This window comes from Semicossyphus pulcher, unplaced genomic scaffold, assembly GCF_022749685.1.
Source record: "Semicossyphus pulcher isolate SPU_LCO1_2020_fin unplaced genomic scaffold, fSemPul1.0.p SCAF_3, whole genome shotgun sequence".
Lineage (NCBI taxonomy): Eukaryota > Metazoa > Chordata > Actinopteri > Labriformes > Labridae > Semicossyphus > Semicossyphus pulcher.
The window spans coordinates 21311012-21331632 of record NW_027211704.1 but is presented as its reverse complement, the minus strand read 5'-3'; the positions used below and the strand labels follow the sequence as shown (position 1 = coordinate 21331632).

At 45.2% G+C, this 20621-nt stretch overlaps 1 protein-coding gene across 1 annotated transcript in view; it reads right to left on the bottom strand.

Moving 5' to 3' along the window:
* Positions 1-20621, bottom strand: part of plxna1b (plexin A1b) — a 185279-nt gene that overhangs the window by 86785 nt on the left and 77873 nt on the right. The window contains exon 4 of the mRNA XM_069678988.1: positions 14526-14666. Coding sequence (XP_069535089.1) covers positions 14526-14666 — 141 coding nt within the window. The remainder of the gene's footprint in view (positions 1-14525; positions 14667-20621) is intronic.

Genomic DNA, 20621 nt, shown 5'->3' with positions numbered 1-20621 from the left:
ATTCAGGGGCTGCATCCTTAGGAGGACGTGGGCTACCACGACACTCATAGCCTGTCTAGACCGCAAAGACTGAACTGAAATGGGACAGTCTGGTCTACAGAGGATTTCCTTTTGGCATCATGAGCTGTTCCGCACTTACCCTTGCGTCACCAAACGCCGCTCCTGTCGCCTAGCAACAGGTAGCTAGCTGGCTAACTAGCTAACATAACCAACATCACATAACATATTATTTTCAACATAATTTGAAGTTTCAAGGCCCCTTTCGCTATCTTTAACATTTGTTTTGTTAGCTATTCGATTGCGTTGACTCGGCCGCTTAAAGGGCCAGCTTTCAACCTCAGTCCTATCATGCTATTATGTGGAGCTAATGTCATTATGGTAGAAAGAAAATGCAATCTCGCCCTGTGTGCCCTGGAAAACCTCCGCCAGACGACGTAAAGCCCGTCATCTGGCGGAGGGAGGGGCGCAATGCACACTGGGTGTTGTAGGAATGTAGAATGGGCGAAACCACCAGCTGTTTCAAATATTATTGCTTCTATTGATTACAGAGAACACCAGCTTTGACTGACAGTGTCTTTTTCCAGGGACGTTGCACTCCATGCATCCTTCACGTCCCAAAAAAAGGAGGACGCAGTCGGCCTTCAAATGCATCTTTCGAAGGATGCAGCCCCTGAATTGGGAGACAGCTAATAAATGCTTTCCGCTTGTTTCTCTGCTCAACATTCTCTCCAACATTCTCTTTGCATCTCATTCATTCATTCAAATGCGGTTTTCCCTCCAATCCAAAGTCAATACAGAGCTCAGAACAGTAGCTTTATAGCTGGCTAGCCGCCCAGAGAGAGAAAGACGGATGAAAAGATGCAAACGAGCAATAGAGGGTGAGAGGGACGAGAGGGGCGGCGGTCATCTACTGGAAGTGCTTGCATGCTGGATGGATGAAGAGAGGTGTAATGGAAGACACGCACGGGGCGAATGGGCGAGGACGTTGTGCTGAGTAGATGGGATATGGTGGCAGACGGCTGCGATGTGTCATTGTCAGAACGAGTGAGAGTCTAGTTTTCGTCTGAAAGGAGAGCTGAAAGAAGGATGGAACAAGGGATTGGTGTGTCTTAGATAATAAAAGGATGACAGTGTGGGGGGGAAAGGAGTGTGAATGAATGAGCAGATAATGGAGAGATGGATGAGAGGGAAAGGCGGCTACGGTTGAGGATGTGTGATGGGACACCTTGGGTGAAAGAAATCATCGCAGGCCATCTTTTATATGGTTTATGATTTAAAAAAAGAAGGAGAAAAGGAGCATGAATGGCCTGTTTCTCATTACAGACACAATCATTACAACTGTGATTAAGGACAATGCTCTACATAAATCACACTAACACTATGGGTGCTCGGTGAGCAAGCATAACCCCATCCCTGCCCTGTGTAATGACAGACTATTGTTCCTGTACTAGTAGTAGTAGCATCACTATGGGCTTTATTCAGTGGGAGTGGCGCGCAGCTGTTGATGTGGTCAGGGGCAATGATGATTGTTTTTCCCACTGGGGATATAAACTGCTTTACTGGAGCTGGAAATGTATAACTGCATGTAGATCTAAAAAAAATGTGTGCCTGCTTGTGTGTTGGGAATCCTGCTCACCCACACACACACACGCTCCTCGCTGTCTCCCTCTTTCTGTCTTCCTCGATGGCTCTTTTAATGAAAGCCAATTCCCGTCAGCGTGCCACATTACTCCTTTAAATGACCTTATAAACCAGGCCCGCCATCTCCCCTCTCTTGCCATCTCCTTATTTACAATAGCATCCAGCGCTGTAACTCAATTCTCTCCCCTCGCTCTCTCCCTCTCTCTCCTCCTCTCTTGTCAGCCCTTTACCCCCCGACTGTACCGCAGCGCCATGACATCCTCCTTTCTGCTGTAAACTTTCCACCTTTCCTCTCCAATCTGTTTTTACAGAGCGCCATCACCTGCCTTTAAACGTCCAGCTAACAGGCTTTGAGACGGTCACCCCCCTCAAAACCCAGAGGACCTGTAAAGCTTTCAACGCAGCTTTTCATTGGTTGTTAAATCTAAAGACATAAAAGGATCGGGCTTGTTGCGGCTTCCTTTTTTTTTTAATATCCAAACACACAGGGAGTCTACAGTAGAGGAGGCGGAGCAGATATGTCTACCAGCAGAGAGCCTCTTCTCTGGGTTACGCTGTCTGGGAGCCAAGAGGAAGAAAACGGTTTATTTTCAGTTATTTTTTGATTTCTGCACAAGACCCTGCATCATAAATTAGTAACGCCCGTGCCTTCCACAACTTCCACTGAACCTCTTGTGCTTAACACTTAACCTCATATGGCTCTAATCCTGCTGCTAGGGAACCAGTAGTAGAGGAGTTTGGTTTTGCTGGAACGCGCCCAAAGGTCAAAGTGTAAGACGCCAATTTAAGAAAAGAGCACAAAAACAGTCCGTTTCTTCATATTTAAGAACGCAGCATGTGCTTGGAAAAAGAGTCACATGCTCAGCCTGAAGAGAAAAATTCTCAGAAATGTCATAAACTTGTGGCTCTTTTATTACTCCTCTCCTTTCATCCAAACCTTACTCTGTAATCTTAACTAGCCGTGGTTGAGGAGAAAAGAGTTCAATTTAAGCTAAAAAATAAATACAAAATACAGTTTCCTTGCTTTGGGGTTTTCTTATTTACAGAGGGAACATACAGCAACGGGAGAAGGATGAGGAGGAAGATGAGGACGGGTTATTGTCTGTCATCACAGCTCCATCCCCTCCTCTCTGTAAAACTGACATTAAACACACCTGTGTTATTTCGATAACCGTCAATCATCTTCCATCTTCTCGTGGTGTAATCTTTGCTGGCAGTGAACAGCCATATGGAAGGGAAAAAAAACACCATATGACAAAATAGCCCCAGTGATGGGCGCTGCCATCCTCCGATGGTGACGTCATTTAGAGCCAGAGCTGCGCAGTAGAGATCGGCAGGTGGAGCCGCCCTAGCCATTTCCGCTAACCAATACACACACTTAATATTACCGTAAAGAAAAGGCAAGATCCACTGCCATGTCAGCGTATTTAACAGCAGAACAGCTTCTTGTGTTGGTCTGAAGCAGACGTTCACAGGTATGTAAACTTCAATGACTGTAGTGATTGTTTTAGTTACGTTTCCTCTTGCCGTTCGTCCTCCACTCTGCTAATCCAGAACAGATTGGCTGCAGGAGCTGGATTTGTCTACAGAGCTGTCAATCATCCTTTTTACAGCATCAAATAAGTAATTAAAAATAAACGTGGACATAAATCAGCATGATAAGAACTAACTATACTGACAGAAACCATGTTTGAGAAACATGTATTTGGCGTGTACTTTGATTTAGTTGGACTCATGTCCCATCTGTTAACATGGAGGAGGCGGGCTTTATGACCTATACTGCAGCCAGTCAGCAGGGGGCGATGGAGATGATTTGGCTTCACTTTTAGGGAGCTGTCATGTCGTCCATCTTTTTATACAGTCTATGATATCTACCAACACAGAGGCTCAATGCTGCAGGAGAAAATAAAGACAGATACAACCAAACTTGTTAGTCAGGGCGCACCTGTAGCTCCAACATGTGCGGCAGCTGTCTTTACTTTCAGTTTCAGTGTGTTATGTCTGCAATATATTAGTAGAATTGAGAGTTCTACCTGCACCTTGTAGCTTTTTCCGGCTAACCAATAGTTAGAAAAATGGCTCCCAACAGGGAGTTCCTCCAGCTCCTTCCAGTTTACCTGCTCAGGGGGGGAGCGGTTGTTGTGTTGTATCAAAGACTGGGTTAGCATGTGTGCATTGACTGGATTGTAAGGGGCTTACGAGATCAATGGCTCGCCAGGAGCTCGACGTGTTGACTGATTGGAGATAAGCAGCAGAGCAAACAAGACTTGGAGAGTTTGGTGCTGAAAGGGTGGAGAGAGAGAGAGAGAGGGGAGGATGGGCGAAGGTTGTGCAGCAAGAGGAACGAAAAGAAAAGAAACAGCAATCGCATCATTGTGTTCCTTGGAAAAATAATCTGCTGTCACATTCAATTTGCTGAATGGTGTTCAAGCAGCAAATTGCCGCGACACTGCAGAGATGTTATTGACAGATGTGGTCATTGTGGTCAACTTAAATTGTTTGCTGCAGACCTGTTTTAGTGAATTAGGGCTTTACGTGTCACGCTGGAAGAAAATAGTGCCCACTCTGATAGCTGTGTTTCCTCTCAGAACTCTCTCCCTGCAGGATTTTTTTCTGCACCCTCTGCCCTTCCTCGCTATCTTTATCTGCCTCATATTGTGTTTTGTCTGCTGTTTCTCCCTCCCGTCGAGCTCTCCTTCTCTTTCGCCTCTTTAATTTATCGTTTCATCCTCCCTCTCCAGCGCCGGGGCTCAATTATTCATCGGCTGCATTGTTTTTGCTCTTCTGAAATACTGTTTTGATCTCTTCCTCTAAACTCCATCTCGGCGAAAAACAAGAGGCAGATTAAACAACCTATTTATTTGTCATTTGAGCGTGCACGTATCGTGGACTCGAGGCCAATGAGGATGACAGCTCAAATTCACTTCTTCTAGGAAACAGCGATGAGACGACGTATATATAGAGTACACAAAATGAGATGGTGCTGCAGCTGTGGGAGTGCTTTCTCAGAGTATCAGTGTTTGCATACTAATATTAGAGCCTTCCAGATTTAATAGAAGTAAAACCTCGAAACCAAGCCTATGGACATAATTCTACACGTCCTTGCCCTTGAAGAAAGTGATATCTGAAAGAAGTAGAAAATAAGTTTTTATTTGACAAATAAAGACGGCAGACCTCATCACTCTTCATCACCACCCTCACAGCGTGGACGTTCCCATTATCTCTCCCAAAAAGAGCTCATCTCAAACCTCAGGTCAATACCCTCTCCCCTCTCTTTGTTTAGCCATTTGTCCATAATACTCGGTCCCTCGTATGAAGGAGAGCCTGACAGGAGGAGGGAGAAGAAAACAAGTGGACTGAGAGGGCAAAAAGAGGAAAACTGAGACGGAGACAAAGGAGGAGACGGAGATTGAAAACAAAGTATTGGCACAAAGAGACTGTAGAGAGAGAGGAAGAGTGAGGAAGAGGTAAATGTGACCAGCTCAGGTAGACGGGCCTTGGGGTCTTCTAATTAAGTGAGGATGGGAGAGGCCGGCGGCCTGGTAAATGACTCTGTCACTTTAGTAAATGGACTTGGTGAGGAGTGAGGAGCCACACAGCTGGCATTTCCATTAGCACTGCCATGCGACCCACCACCATATACACAGACAGAGAGAAAGAAAGAGAGGAGAGGAAGAGGACATATGCTGCTTCTCTTTGTTTGCTCTCACAGGAGCAGCTGCGTCGGAGTCATGCCTAGTGGTACCTGTACGGTACCTGTGGTGATGGTGAAGAGAAGAATAAACTAAAACTGTCTGATTGACTTGTGCTGATACTTCATTTAAAATCACCGCTACCAGGTTGTACAGGAGCTTTGATTGAAATGATAAAGTTACAAATTAGAGAGAAACTGGTAGAAAGATACTTATGCTTTTAAAGGAAGCTACATCCAAAAAATAATCAGAAGATGTGCAAGAAAAAGTTAGATCAGATGAGTATGTGTCTCACAGCTGATGAAGTTATATGATTAATCTGATCAAAGGAAGAGAAAACCTAACACAGTTACTAAATACTAATAAGAAAGATTCATGTAAGAGACGTATGACTCAGTCCTTCTGGTTATTATAAATGCTGGAACAATTTCATTAACAGATATGGCAGAAAAATGAAGGGTTAGTCCTACAATTCACTGCAGAATGGGTAAAATAGTTGCAACTGATGAATAAAAGTCAGAAGCCGAGTGCACCAGCTGGGTGTACGCCTGAGCATAAACGTTACGTCGGGCCTAGAGCTGAAAGTTACGACAGATAAATCAGCCCCTGTGACCCAGTTAGACTTAAGTACCCGAGTGTATCTTTTACGCCAAGGATGGAGCAGGCTTAAGTTTAGAAAGTCAGATTTAAATCCACAGTAAAAGTAACGGTGACAAAACTTCTTGTTGTTTTACAGGATGATAAATAAAACGGCATTAAAACGAGGCAGAGTCACCCGTGATCGCACCAACCCACTGGAAATCTAATGAGAAAGTGAGCTGATTGAAATGCTTCGTTCAGGTGCGCTCGGTGTTAATTTGAATCAAGTCGGTCGTAGCTAAGTCGGACGTAAGAGAAGAGACCTATATTATTTACGCCCAGTTGATGCACTTGGCTCCTGATTTTTTGTTGCTTGTATGGATCAGGCTTGGATCCTACGTTTCCCATAATGCAACTTAACAGCATATTTCAGGAGACTCTCCTTGCCTGGCAAACACCAAAGTTATTCAAGATACATGCTTCCACTTTGTAACACAGGCTTGACATAAGACAAAATAAGGCTCTGTGCCATTATCATCATGACATCAGTTATTTTCTTATAATGGACAAAATCTAGAAAACAAGAGCAGAGAGAAATAGCATTTTATGCCCATCTTTTCTCATTGGTCTTTGGGTTTTAGACTGCTGGTTTATGGACTGTGATTTAATAATTAAACAAAATAATCATTGCCTTTGTAAATGTGAGCTAAAGTCTTAGCAGGTGTATTTATCAGTATCATGTTCTTTCTTTTTGTAATTTCTGACAGTAAAACTGGAAGAAAATTTGCCTTTCTGCTCTCCTCTCGCTTTCCCCCCCGTTTGATACTTCCTAACCGGCCTGGTGAGGCCCGCTGTGCATGAATTTGAAAAGAAAATTTGACTAAAATTCAAATGAATTCCCCGTGCTGCCACGCATGAGCGACACTTCATTGTTCTTCTGAATGTGTCTCGTGGTTACGGCAGGGGACCGAGAACACCGACGTGCCGTCCAGAGCGGCTCCACGGGGCCGGGCAGGCTTATGATTGGCCTCATCCGACGACAGTCAGCGAGAGCCACATCTTCCCGCCCCGATCACTGTCAAGCAACAGGCGGACCGATTGATAGTGATTGAGAAGAAAGGGGAAGGAGGGGGAGACGGGGGGGAAAGAGAAACCATTAACCTCCCAATCCATCTCATCCTCTTTTCTAACCCTATCAGTCTGCTCTATCACGCCATCCTTTGGGAGAAGACGGCGAGTAAAACAGAGAGAGATGAGAGAAAGACAGAGCTATCTAGTGACAGCTAGACTTCCATTAGGACTGATAGCATCACACCCAAGACAAGTGTCTGAGAACACTTCTCTGATTGGGCACGTACACACGCTTTCATGTACACGCATTTCCTTTTAAAAAAAAAACCACAAGAGAGAGTGATAGGACAGGAAAGAGGGAGTTGAGAGGAAAAGCAGGAAATACAATTAAGAGAAGTGAAGACAAGGAGTTAGACGGATTAAGAGACATGGAAACCGTCCCTCTCTGGCTAATGATGGTCAACCTCCTCACACATTAGCCTGCGTTAGATATTAACATTTCTTTATTTGGAAGCAGGGCTGTGATTATTAATAACTCTTAGTATTGATTTGCAGATTTGTCTTCTCATTTGACCAGTTCTTTGCTGTGTCTGTAAAATGTTAGATATATATAGCTCTTAGCTTTTAAATGTAGTTGGAGGTTCTTTAAAGCATGTGCTAACTAACAATAAAGACAATAAATGTGCCTTTTAATAAACTTTGCTGCTGACTTGGCTCTTACTGATATAAAAGAGAAATAAAAGGAGGACAAAGAGATGAGAAGGAGATAAAAAGATGAAGGTTTTAAGGTGAGAGAGTGAAAATGTAAATGAGGGAAAATCACACAGCGTGTCTGTAACTGTAACTTTGGATGTCATAGTTGATGTTCAAAAGAGAGATGTGTCAGGTTCTTTCTGCAGGACTACAGTGTTAATGTAAAAAGCCAATACATCTCCATCTATAGACAGCTAACTTTAGCTAGCTGAGAAGCTAATTATCTTATCCTGGCGACCCTGCATCATCCTCGACTCCAACTTCTCTTCAAACGCTCGTGCATTACCAACGTGCTCCCGTGATATTCAAGGTCCGCTTAACAAATGTAGCAGGGGGTCCTTGTCTTTGCAGCTTTGAGGGTAAAATGCTCCCAGACTGGTGTTGCATCGGCCGCTGCTATTTTGCCATGTTTTGTTTACCTATCGCTTCATTGTCGCTGGTTTGCATGCGCAGCTCTCAGCAGAGATAGTAAGGATGCGAGATGGCTCACCCCTCAGCAAACTCAGCTCTGGATAACGTCCGTGCCCAGCATGAAAAACATACATGACGTAACCCACTATTATCGACAACCGGCTATTTTCCGTTATTTGACAGGACAGCTGGAAGAGAGACAGGAAGTGTGGGGAGTAGAGAGTAAGGGTTGACAAGCACCAAATAATCGGCAGACCGGGAGTCAAACCTAAGATCAGTGCGTCGACGACTGTAGCCTCCGTACATGGGGTGCCTGCTCAACCAACTGAGCTAAACCAGCAGCCCGTTAGCAACTAATATTTGTTGACAACGTCGACTAATCGTTGCACCCCTACATTATATATCTTGTTTTGTCTAACCAGAAGTTCAAAACCCTAAAACATTACTTTTTCCTTCAACAAAAAGCCTCAAACGTTACGTTTGAGAAACTGGAACCAGACGGTTTTAGGTGGGAACAATAACTTCAATCAAAACAAAACGTAATCAAAACAGTCGCTAATAAGTATTCTTCTGATCAACCAATCAATCTATCTCTAGAAAGGACTATTGTTGCTTGTAGAGAGACAGAGGGAGTCACAAGAAAGGTTATAAGGGGTCAAATCTTAAATACGAATCATCAATCTTAACTTCTACATTTTCTATACTTTAACCCTACAATGCAAACAGCTCATACCAATGCAAGAGCACCCAACTCAGACATATGTAGTTACAAAACAGGTCTATAACCGTGGACATCTTCACGCATGACAGCGTGCACTAATGTATGATTAATAGTGTTGCATACGAGAGTCCGTGTATGTGCTCTGTCCCGTGCTGAGCGAGGTGCTATAATGGGTTGAACCCTTGTAATTGAGTGTGATACACCTTCATGGCTACACCAGCCTCGTAGACTCTGTCCTGCCCATCTTCGCCTCGCTGCACCGCGTCTATTAACATTTACATAACAATGACCAGCTCTTTGCTCAAAGTCTGCGTGTGCGTCTGCGTGTGTGTGTGCATGGGCAGTCAGGATGTGTGTGTGTTTCAAATCTAGGATACATAAGCTTTACCCTCTCTAGCCAGCGAGTAGAGACAGATGAAGCTGGAGTCGTGCTTGGGTGTTTAGTTGGCTCAGTTTATGAACAAATTGAAGAGTGAGTAAATTATAAAGTGAGTAATTAATTTTTAAAAAATGAGGGGAAAAGTTCCTCCTCATTCTAAATCTGATCAAGCATTTAAGCAAATCACTTTCCCTGCGTGCCTTCTCTGGTGTTTAAACGCTGCATTACGCACTTGTTAACTTCAGGAGTTCGTCAGTCGGCCAGAGTTTGATAAATGTGCAAAATTAATCTCTGAGCTGCTCAGAACTGACTGATTAGCTGTATCTCGCTCACGAAAATGTCGCTCTTGATTGATACAACCAGCTGCTTATTATGTGTGTTGATGTCAGTCTGCGCTAATGTGTTTGCTAACGAGATTGGCAGCGAACCAGTAATATGTGAGCGTAAACAGATCGACACGCGCGCACACGCACGCGGGATTGATGTCTGATGAAGTCCTGTGGGTAAGATATTACTTGATGAGGCCTTGTTGAAAGCGACAACACAATACACACCATTGTTTTCTATTGTGGGACTCACACCGGCATCTTGTGAATGGAGCAAGAAGTTTGTGTGTGTGTGAGTGCATGAATGCAGATTCCTTGGAGGGATGAGTGTCCTGGTGAAATGTGGAGTGGGAAATCTCTTTCAGCTGCTGAATGGGAAAGCAGACAATGGTGTTAGCCCACACACACACGCGCACACACACACACACACACACACAGTATATATGTTTGAATGATGTGTGTTAAAATGCAGATTCCGACAAAGACATGCAGATATGGCTGAATAAATGTTCCATGCATTCTTTTAATGTGCAAACACACACACTGTACCGCTCACTGTAGCACGCTTGACACTCGAACAAAGGTTGTCTCATGCATACACATAACACATCAAGCCATGTAAGTCCGTCTCTTCTGTTTCCAGGATGCTCACACACACTCCAAACACGTTTCCAACACTGGGAAAAAATGAATATTCATGTTTCAGCAATTAGCCAGTACCGCAAACCACATCGCTATCATGTGCATGGCTGCTATCAAAGACGCTAGGATGTGCACGAGGATGAGTCTAAAGAACGGCAGCTGTGGCAACAAATGCAGTCGACTTTTCTACCTTTTTGGCAACAAAAGAGCGGAGGGAATGATTTGAAGACGGAAAGTCATGACTGAGCCAAGGCATCATGAGATGATGTCCCACATGGGCAGTGCTGCGCGAACGAGAGGCGCTTAAATAAGTTACGTCTGAGTCAAAGAGTGACATTGTTCTAAGTGAAACCTTTTACATGGAAATGGAAAGAGGAAAACAAGCAAACTTAAAGTAATAATCTCAAAGATTTTAATGTATCTAATAATCTATCGCTGAATGAGGTAACACAATGGTGATTGAGCCTGTGGCCCACTGATGAAAGCCTTTGCATTTGCAGAATTACAGACTGGGTGTCTGTGGGCGAATCCCAAGCAGCGGTCAGTTAGTGATGCCGGAGAGTGTCTGCCAGAGAGGGTAGGCGGAGCTAAGCAGCTGCTTTTCCGGTCTCTGCAAGTGTTGCAAGTAAACAGTAATCTACTATGGCTGAACAAACAAAGAAAAGATTGACGACTACAGATACAACTTCAGAAATAAGTGAAAATCCAAAGAAAAAGAAACAAATTCGAAGGCAAACAGTCTCAAAAGGAAAGCGACCGTCAGCGAGGAAAATCAAGAGTTACAACCGGAGCCAACGGTGGACGCCACACATGCAACACTGTCTGGATATCTGGGAAGTGTGCTCCCGCAATTAGCGTTTATCGCCCTAGGTGCCGCCAAAGAGAACAAAACTGAGATCTTCGAGATTACAACTTGAACCAAGTTGCTAATCAGAGAGGAAACATTTCCTCGTTTACACCGACAATAACACAGTTTGACGTGTGCATAGGGCAGCATGTGTGTGTGTGTGTCCGGGCTTCTCATCAATAATGTCAAGATGTCTGAAATACAAGCTTGTGCAACCTTTACCTGCAAGCTCACGCTCAAACTTAACTGTGGAATGTAACAGCCAGAGTAACAACATCAGCTGCAGTCAAAAATTAACTGATTTGAATTTCACTGTAACAACATGCAGCCTGATAAAACACACACGCACGCACACACACTTAAACACACACACAGCGGGCCGTCCTCTCCTGCTGTCATATCCTCCATTGATAATAATGACAGTGATGAATATAGCTGGAACAGAACGAGTCATAAATCACCAAGCCTCGCCCTTAACTCTGACTCACCGCATGGGCCTCATTTGTGTCTGTGTGTGTGTGTGTGTGTGTGTGTGTGTGTGTGTGTGTGTGTGTGTGTGTGTGTGTGAGACAGAGGGAGAGAAGGGAGGACTTGTCGTGGGCTACGCATCAGTGGATATGTCCAGTGACACCTTAATGTGCTTGGCTTGTCTGAGGAACCCCCGCAGGCAACCGGCTACACACACACACATACATACACACACACACACACACACAGATGTCAGCTCGCAGGATGAGAGCAGTGCTGCGTGTATCTATTTCATGAGAAAATAGGCAGAGCATGGCTGCGTTCCTTATGCAAGCTTACTTGTGTGTGTGTGTTTGTGTGTATGTGTGTATCCTACTCCAGCTCAAAACCAGCCTCCTATCACCTTCCCTCAACTCCTCCTCCTTCCCTTCATCTATCCGTCCTTCTCCCAATTCCACAATTTTCCACCTCTGCCTCCTTTAAGACAGACACCAAGTGTGTGGTGGTGTGTGTGTGTGTGTGTGTGTGTGTGTGTGTGTGTGTGTGTGTGTGTGTTTGTGTGTTTGTGAAGGAGAAAGAGAGAGAGAGGGGGAGAAAAGAGGGCCACAGCAGCGATAGTGGGAGATCATTAAAAACATGGGAATGGGATCAGTAGAAGGCAGAAGAGAGGGGAGGACTCAATTTGGGCTTAGATGGAAACATGGGAGCGAGTGTGTGTGTGTGTGTGTGTGTGTGTGTGTGTGTGTGTGTGTGAGCGTGTGTGTGTGTGTGTGTGTGTGTGTGTGTGTGTAGCAGCCGAGGCACGGATTTATAAAAGTACTGGTGAGGGGGGCATGGTGGGATAGATGGAGGGCAGAGGATAAAGATGAGGGTAGGACGGAGGGCGAGAGACGGGAATTGCCCCCTCTAGTCATTAGTGCTGGAAAGGGGGTTTAGCTAGGAGGTCTGGCAACCGCAGACCCCCCCACCCACCCGCCCGCCCGCCCGCCCCTTTCTGCTTAACCCGAGCCTGCTAACCATTAATGGGGATCAAACACGCAGCGAGATGAAGGTGTGTGAGAGGGAGAGTGTGTGTGTGTGAACATGTGTGGGGGAGTTCTTAAGAAAAGGGCATGATGGGTGTTGGAGACAGAGCGTCCTTGAGCGTAAATGGGTGTACGAGTGTGTGTGTGTGTGTGTGTGTGTGTGAGCCTGAGCGTATGTTCTTGTCTTGTTCTGGTGTCTTTAAGTAAAAATGTGTGTGTGTGTGTGTGTGTGTGTGTGTGTGTGTCCCTCGTGCCCTTCACTGCTCTAGCTGTAAAGATAAAGTGGAGCAGGCCACCAAGACACAAAGACACACACACACTTACAACCTGTTTGTGTGTTGCCTCTACAATCACTGGACAACAAACCTACTTCTGTATCATCTTCCTCATTTTAATAACCACACATGCGCCTTAAATATCCATCAGACTACTGCGCACCACGCTGCCTGGAATCCTAACATCACATTAGTCTCACAGTTGCATCGTCAGTGGCACCTTAAACCTCACGACTAATCCAACGAGACAACATGTGCGCTCGATGCAAGAAACGCTAGAGTTAGCAGCTAACGCTTCTTCAAACTGCCCCCTCCCTAACTTCTTCCTATCTCTGCAGCCAAGTGCTGATGTATTCACAGTGACATGCGCCCATTCAGCATGATTGAAAATGCCAAATTCAAAAGGACGACACTGACCTGGAAACTGAGGTAAACAATTCTCAGTGAGTCGGATTAAATATACGTCAGCAGCATCAGAAAATCTCCATTTATTCTTTAATGACACGTCTTCTGACCTTTGTTTTTCTGATTTTAGATCATCTTATTTTGGCAAGCCAAGCCATCATAATGACACCCGTGTTCATTATTTTAAACAATACCTAGTTCTAACTGCGACAGCAACACAAAGACTGTATCACAGGTTAACAGCTGAATCACCTCAGCCCCAGTAACAAACCACTGGCACATAAAAGTGTGGTGTTCCGTCCAGGCTACTGAATCGACTCGCCTAGCCTCAAAGGGCTTCCACCAAACAGACCCCAGACTGTATCTCACCCTTTTTAATCACTCCATCTTTTCCCAAAGCCCGTTTTAGATCTATTAAATACAGACATATTCACATGATGTACGACTCCAGGTTCCCGTCTCCCCTCCTCCCTCCACCTCTGCTTCCTTCACTCACCGCACTAATGAGACAGAAAAACTCGGGGAGCAGCTGGGCCTGGGGAGTCGACAGAGATGCGACATGCTCTCCTCCTCCGCCTCCTCCTCCCTCTTTCCCCCTCTCCTTCCTCTCCCCCCCCGACTCACCATCAAAGTAGACACGGCCTTTACCAGCGGTGGAGCTGGTAATGACCGCGGGCACACACACACGCACCACATGTGACCTATAACACTCCCTATATGTCTGGGTGTGGGTAACGTCTTGATTATTAGTGAACCGTCATGGTGGTGATGCGTGTTGCTGGCGTGTGTGTGCATGTGTGTTGCTGTGTAATTACTCTCAGTAGGGATGAGTTGTGTTGTGATTGTACAGTGGGGTAGCAGGGTAAAGATATACAGCAGCTAATGGCTAATAGGGGTGAGATCAGCTCTGGACAGTTGGTACTAGACTGCTGCGGCACAAATGACTGCTGGAACATGCAACATAATTGTGTGTGTGTGTGTGTGTGTGTGTGCACCCAAATATGTAACAGGAGCCATTTGTGTTAACAAGACATTGTTAGCCTCGTACCACATGCTGCATGTGGAGGTTAATGATGGCTACACACACCCATCATTACAGCACGCACACTGTGTGCGTTTTTGTTTACCACATGGAGGAATTTCATTAATTTGATTCCATGTGACTGGTTATGTTGTCATTTGGTTCCCACATCACAGCTGCACAGAAAGATGTCTTCTGTTTGTGCGCTGTTAGCATGCGCGTCTTAATTTGTGCATAATTTCGTGCGCATCTCACAGCACTGAACTCACCTGTTTTTCCGTCAGTGTGTAGATGTGCTGCTGGTCCGGGCTGAACAGCATGTCTCTCAGTAAGGGACTTCCTCCCTCGCTTACAGTCACCTTCTCGTAGAGCACCGCCGGACGGTTGGGACTCACAGAGTTCACCAGGATCTGCAGAGAAACAGAAGACAGTTAGCGAAAGAAGCTAATACCCAACACTCTTATGATCCCGATGTAATTACTCTATATGATTGGGAAGGTAATGTTTTGGTCATTTCCAAAAGACCGACAATTATCAAGCAATGAAACCAGCTGCTTTACAGTAAAGATTTTCACAATAAAAGCTTTAAAATAAAAGATAGCCTGGAGTGCACTTTGAAGATGTTGCAGGCACACACACAATGTATCGGTAAAATAGGTGTATGCAAACTGGTTAACTGTTAAAAGCCAGGATACATTGCCAAACAAAGTTGATTCATTTACTTATTCAACATCAAACAACACATCCCTTTCCTTGCTCTATATTCACAGCAGATACAAACAACAAAATGAAACACTTAGACATCTAGTCATCTCTTACACCCCCTTCCAATATTCCAAAAAAGTATCTCACGTTACATATTTTGCTTTAAACCAAAGGTTAAACACACCGTGAATCTCTCCGTGTGCTTTTCAAACTTGGGAATTACACTGCATTTAATTCAGCACTAACAGCTGGTTAATATTACAGTGTCAGGCAGCATGAAGTGATCAAAATCTTGGAGAAAGTCTCCTTTACAGAGTCATATAAATGGTGAACAGAAAGGCTGTGTTAATAGCAGTATTGATTGTAGAATCACTTTTGTGAACACAGGCATGATCACAGAGGTAGATGCATGGAAAGAAGCGTTATTGACGGGATAATGGTGTTATTACAGCCGTGTAAAAGACGCCGGCGTTCAGCACCTCTGGGGAACTAATGAAAACACTTGAAACTGCCGCAAAAAGTGGCGTGTGTGAAAACATTGTGGTCCTGTATAAAGCCCGGAGAGAGTAACAGTGAGATACCATCTTTGGATTACAATGAAGACTTAATCATCTAAAACACCTGTAGACAAATGCAACTATTTATCTCTCTCACACACACGCACACGCTCAGATTTTCTTTGTGAGCTTTTGGCGAATAATTTGCCCAGATATGGAAAGTAATGGTGCAGATACAAGATAGCAGATTGGCTGGTTGGGATGGCTGTGAGCCAAAGTCGTCTCAGCAGCAAATGAAAAGCACAGAGCAACGGGGGGGAGGGGGCAAGTATCAGCTCTCCATTACTGAGCTTTGTCGACTCGCACGCCGCTATCAGCCCACAGTGACGAGGAAGGGACAGCAGGCAATGACGAGCTGGGAAATGATACCGAACACACACACACACACCTACACACGAAGATACACACAGACAAATAGGTTCACACTGGAAGAGATGGAAAACGATAAGATGAAAACAGACACACATGCAGACGATGATAGATATGCAGGCGCTAATATGTGCTTTGATAGATATGTACACGCACATGGAAGGAGGTTTCCACCGCTGGATACTTAGCGCACACACTTTGAGATGAAAGAATTTAAAAGAAACCAGGGGCAACAATCCCATTATCTCTCGCTGCATGTGTGTGTTTATGTGTGCGTGTGTCACAGAGAGGCCAAGAAGATGGAGAGAGAGAGAGAGAGCTCATAAGGCTGTTATGAAGCACTGGAGATGAGGAGAAATATGGATGTTATTATCTCGATAATGGGCCCGTAAACAAAGGATACGTTTCATTCACGGATGGCTCGCATTTAGACGAGCCCGCGCACACACAGACACGCATGACAACATAGTTTTTAAGCAGAGACAACCAGAATGAGGGAAAAATGCTGGCTGACACACACAGAGGTGAAAGGATAGTTTTTGTTCTGTGGGCTCAGCATCATTTCCTCCTTCTCTCCTTCTCTCCTTCTCTCTCTGAGAAAAAGGAAGCATTTCAGTTGGCAGCCGCATCTATCTCTGGACCAGACACCAAAGTCCAGTTCACTGGCTAATGACCAGTCCTGGACTGGGCTTGTTTGTGCACAGACAAACGCACAATTAGAGGAAGAATAAAAGTCTGTCTTTCTGTCAGCCTTCCTATCGTCTGTTTGAATCCATCTGCTTTCCTCTCCAGTCTGCACAATCCCAAATGTACAAACGACTGTCTCTCCATACTTTCTCTCTTTGTCACGCAGACTCCAACACTTGGGCGCTGGTTACGCATTACTTCATTTACCTTTCCCGTCCTCTATTCTTCCTCTAGCTTCCCCCGTTCTCCGAGGATGCACATCATATGCAGTGCAAACATGTTTTTTTTAAAACGTGTGAGGAGAGTGAGAACGGTGAGAAAGAGAGAAAACGGGGAGAGTGGGCGAGCGGGAGTAGGTGACGTGTGAACACAACAGGTAATAAATCGTCTCAAATCAATTTCTTCTGCAGGCGCCGCAGCCAAGAGAGGCTGAGAGTGTGGAGAGAACAAAGGACTGTGGGATATATAAGGTGAACAGATGGAGAGATGGAGCGATGGATGGACATTTGTCTTTCCTTCCTGACTTTGATGAGCTACTGTGACTTGGAAATGAGCTCTACAGCCAATAATCAGATTGACTGTAGCTGTGCATTTCAGAGGGGTTAGAGCTTCTATTAGAGGAGCTTACAGTGTGCATGTGTGTGTGTAAATGCCTGTGCATATGTATGTCTGTTTCATGTCACATGCAGCGTATTGGCGTGCATAAATCTGCTTTTCACACAGGTTTATATTTACATTGCGCAGCTCCATATGAACGTGTGCGCGTGCAGTCTGGAAATCGATGCAGCAATAGCGATGATGGGAGATGCCGCTGCTGTCTCATTGTCTCCTCTGTATTGCGTAGCTCTCCGCTAAGTGCTTGATGGATGGATTCGTAGAGTGATGCTGTGCTTGTGTTTTCAGGGAAAAACCCATCTGTACTCTCTTGTCAACATGTATAATGTAACATTAACAGACCTTAAACACATTAGCGGCTCCGTCTTAAGTAAGGACGCAGAGTAGCTCTGAGAGGAGGGGGGGAGGAGAGGGAGGGAGGGGGGGCAAAGCAGACAGTTTAAGAGCGGCGAATAATAAGGAGCGAAGCCACAGGCAAAGACTAGCGGATGAATAAATTGCAGCAGATAAAACTAAAGTCTCTCAATGGCTCTAACTTCAAACCTGACTTTTAATAACATCTGCTAAGAGATCCTCACCGACTTACATCTGTTACACTTCCTGGATTGGTAACGGTGTAATGGTGTCAGCTCAGCAAAACTGGAAATAAAAAATGATGAATCAGTAATGAGTTTCTTTCCACTACAGCCGTGCTCTCTGGAGAGAAGTGGCCCTACCATGTTGAAAAACAACTGAAATCTGCTTTTTTATGCTCTAAATGAGTAAAACAAGTTTTAGAGTAACTTCAAGCGCCGTCCTTTTAAGTGGCCCATTTCTAAAACTCCCATTCCCAACATCCCCAGAGATTTTATTACCATCTCTGCCTTTCCCAGTCTGCAACACGCCTCTTGATATTCAAAAACCCTGCATAATTCCTGTCTGACAGACGAGATTGAATTAAACCAACACCTCACTCAAACATCCCCAACCACCCTCCTCCTCATCCTCCAGTGACACTCTTTTTTTTTTTGTAATCAGCTCCCCGTGCATTTACACCCTCCCTCAACCTGCAGATTCACCCAAAAGCCCCTAATGCGGGGTTTTTATCTGTGCCAGGCAGGCCTGGTTAGCGCTGATAGACACACAGGATAGCTAGCTCGGTGATAGCGAGGCTGGCGGTATGAAGGTGAGAGAGTTGGGTGATAAGACAGAGGCACGTCAATGAGAATGATGCCTGTCATAGCCGCCAGTGACAACTGATGGAGCTTGTGTACAAGGAAGTGAGAGACTTGGAGGCAGAGATTATCAATTGTGTGTTTTCTATCGCAGGAACAGGAAGAAAGGAAGGAGGGAAGAAGACGAAGCACTTCCTGTCTAGAAATTTTGTTTTATGCAGGAAAGTTTGAATGAATCAAATAAAGAGGCGGTGAGGAGGAACTTCAAAGGACGAAGAATGAAATGGTCCAGGTGTTCCAGGGTCCGACACAGAACCATAACATACCTGCACCAGCGTGAAGCCTGAGTTTGACATTTCAAAGCAGGTCGTGAGGGTGTGTGTGAACATAAAGCATACTCGGCTCGCTGATAGCATGTAGGAGCACACATCAACAAGAAGACAAGCGCACATGCTGCCTTTATAGAGGGGTGAACTTGACATAACTAGGTCTACCCGTGCTTAATGGTAGCAGGCCCCACATTCCTGACTTTGATGTGTGTGTGTGCGTGTGTGTGTGTGCGTGCGTGTGTGTGTGTGTGTGTGTGTGCATGTGTGTTTAGGAGGCCCTACTGAAGTGGGGAATTCAACGTGGCCCTCTCCTGAACAAAAGCAAAGCAGCAAGAGGGTCGTGAAGAGAGAGAGAAAGGTGGCAGGGTGCTGCAGTGGACTGCGGGAAGGAGTGGACTCAAGTACCAAGGTGGCAGGGTGCCTCAAGTACCAAGGACATCCTGAAGTAACTGAAAAACCAAACAAAAACTCCACCTTGATCGTGACCTCATAGCCACCCTGAAACTTCAGTCAAACTAACTCTTAAAGTCTGACATCATTCCATCAGTCTCAGCGGAGTCTACTTTAGTGACAGCTTCATGTAAACGTCTCCCATCTCCCCTGTGTCCCTCTTTAAGCAGCGTTTGCTATCAGCAGCAGGAGCGCTCAGATAAACGGGCTGAAATCACTCACTTCCTATCGCACGGTGAGCTTGGCAGAACTTGAGCGAAGCGAGATACAAAACAAATTCATCAATTGTTCTCGAGCAGCATGAGACATGACGAAAAGGTACTTTTTCCCGCTCTCGCTGAGTGTGTATACGTGTTTTCACTTCCTACAGTTATAGGAGAGAACAGGGGCAATTACACTAAGCAAACACACAAACACTTACGCACAAACATTGTCCCATAGCTCCAAGGTGGTGTGTGTGTGTATATATACGATGGAGTGTGTGTATGTGTTTGTGGCTATGAGTAAGAAGCTGGGAGCAGATGGAGCATCACACATGAGTGAGTGATCGCCCTGATCCATCTACCGGACAAATCCCCCATCGCCACCATCACACACACGCACACACACTATACTGCCGACATATAGAAGAGCTCAGAGTAAAACTATACCATATGTGGGTCAGACAGACAGAGAGCGAGCAGTTCCTTCAACAGCGCCGAGACGGACAAAGAGCGATGGTGACAATGATGGAGGAGGCGCGCTCTCAAACACATATATACACCCACACGTACACACATGCTGAGCGGAATGTCATTGTGGTGGCTATCATAACACAGTGTGTGTCTGCAGCGGGTTATTTTAAGGTCTGGGAAGGAGAGCAGATGCAACCATGAACTTTACTCTCTTTCATTTTAGTTTGAAAAAAGCTGTACTGGTGTGAAATTCGACTGAATGTATGCTAGTGTGGTAGTTCATTTCTCCTCAAAGAGGGGGGATTATGCTGTTTCACACTTTAATGTATTTAATGTTACAATGTTGGATGTCCAGACTAAACGTGGGTGAAGTTTCAAATATGTAGGTAAAAGTATGTTGGAGTAATCCCCAGGCTTCTTAGCTCAGTCTGCAGGCTGCTGTAAACGCCAGGTTTCACGTTTTTCTACACTTTGTGAGGTCACATATTGCAGCCTCAGCAAGCTTCGGAGAGCTGGCTACTCAGAAGAAAACGGGCTTGTAGGGGCGGGGTTTCTTAAAGGGCCAGTTCGCCAATTTTCAACCTCAGTCCTATCATGCTACTGTGAGGAGCTAATGCCATTATGTTAGGAAAAAATGCAATGTGGCTCGGTGCCTTTGGAGGACGCTATCCGCTTCTCCAATGGGCCCTGGAAAACCTCCGCCAGACTACGTAAATCGCGGCATCTGGCGGAGGCCAGGGAGCTCGCTAAACTAAACTTCCTCAATCTAGGACGCCCGCCTCCGATGTCATGTCTCGTTCAAAATTGTTTGAAATGTAGTGATGA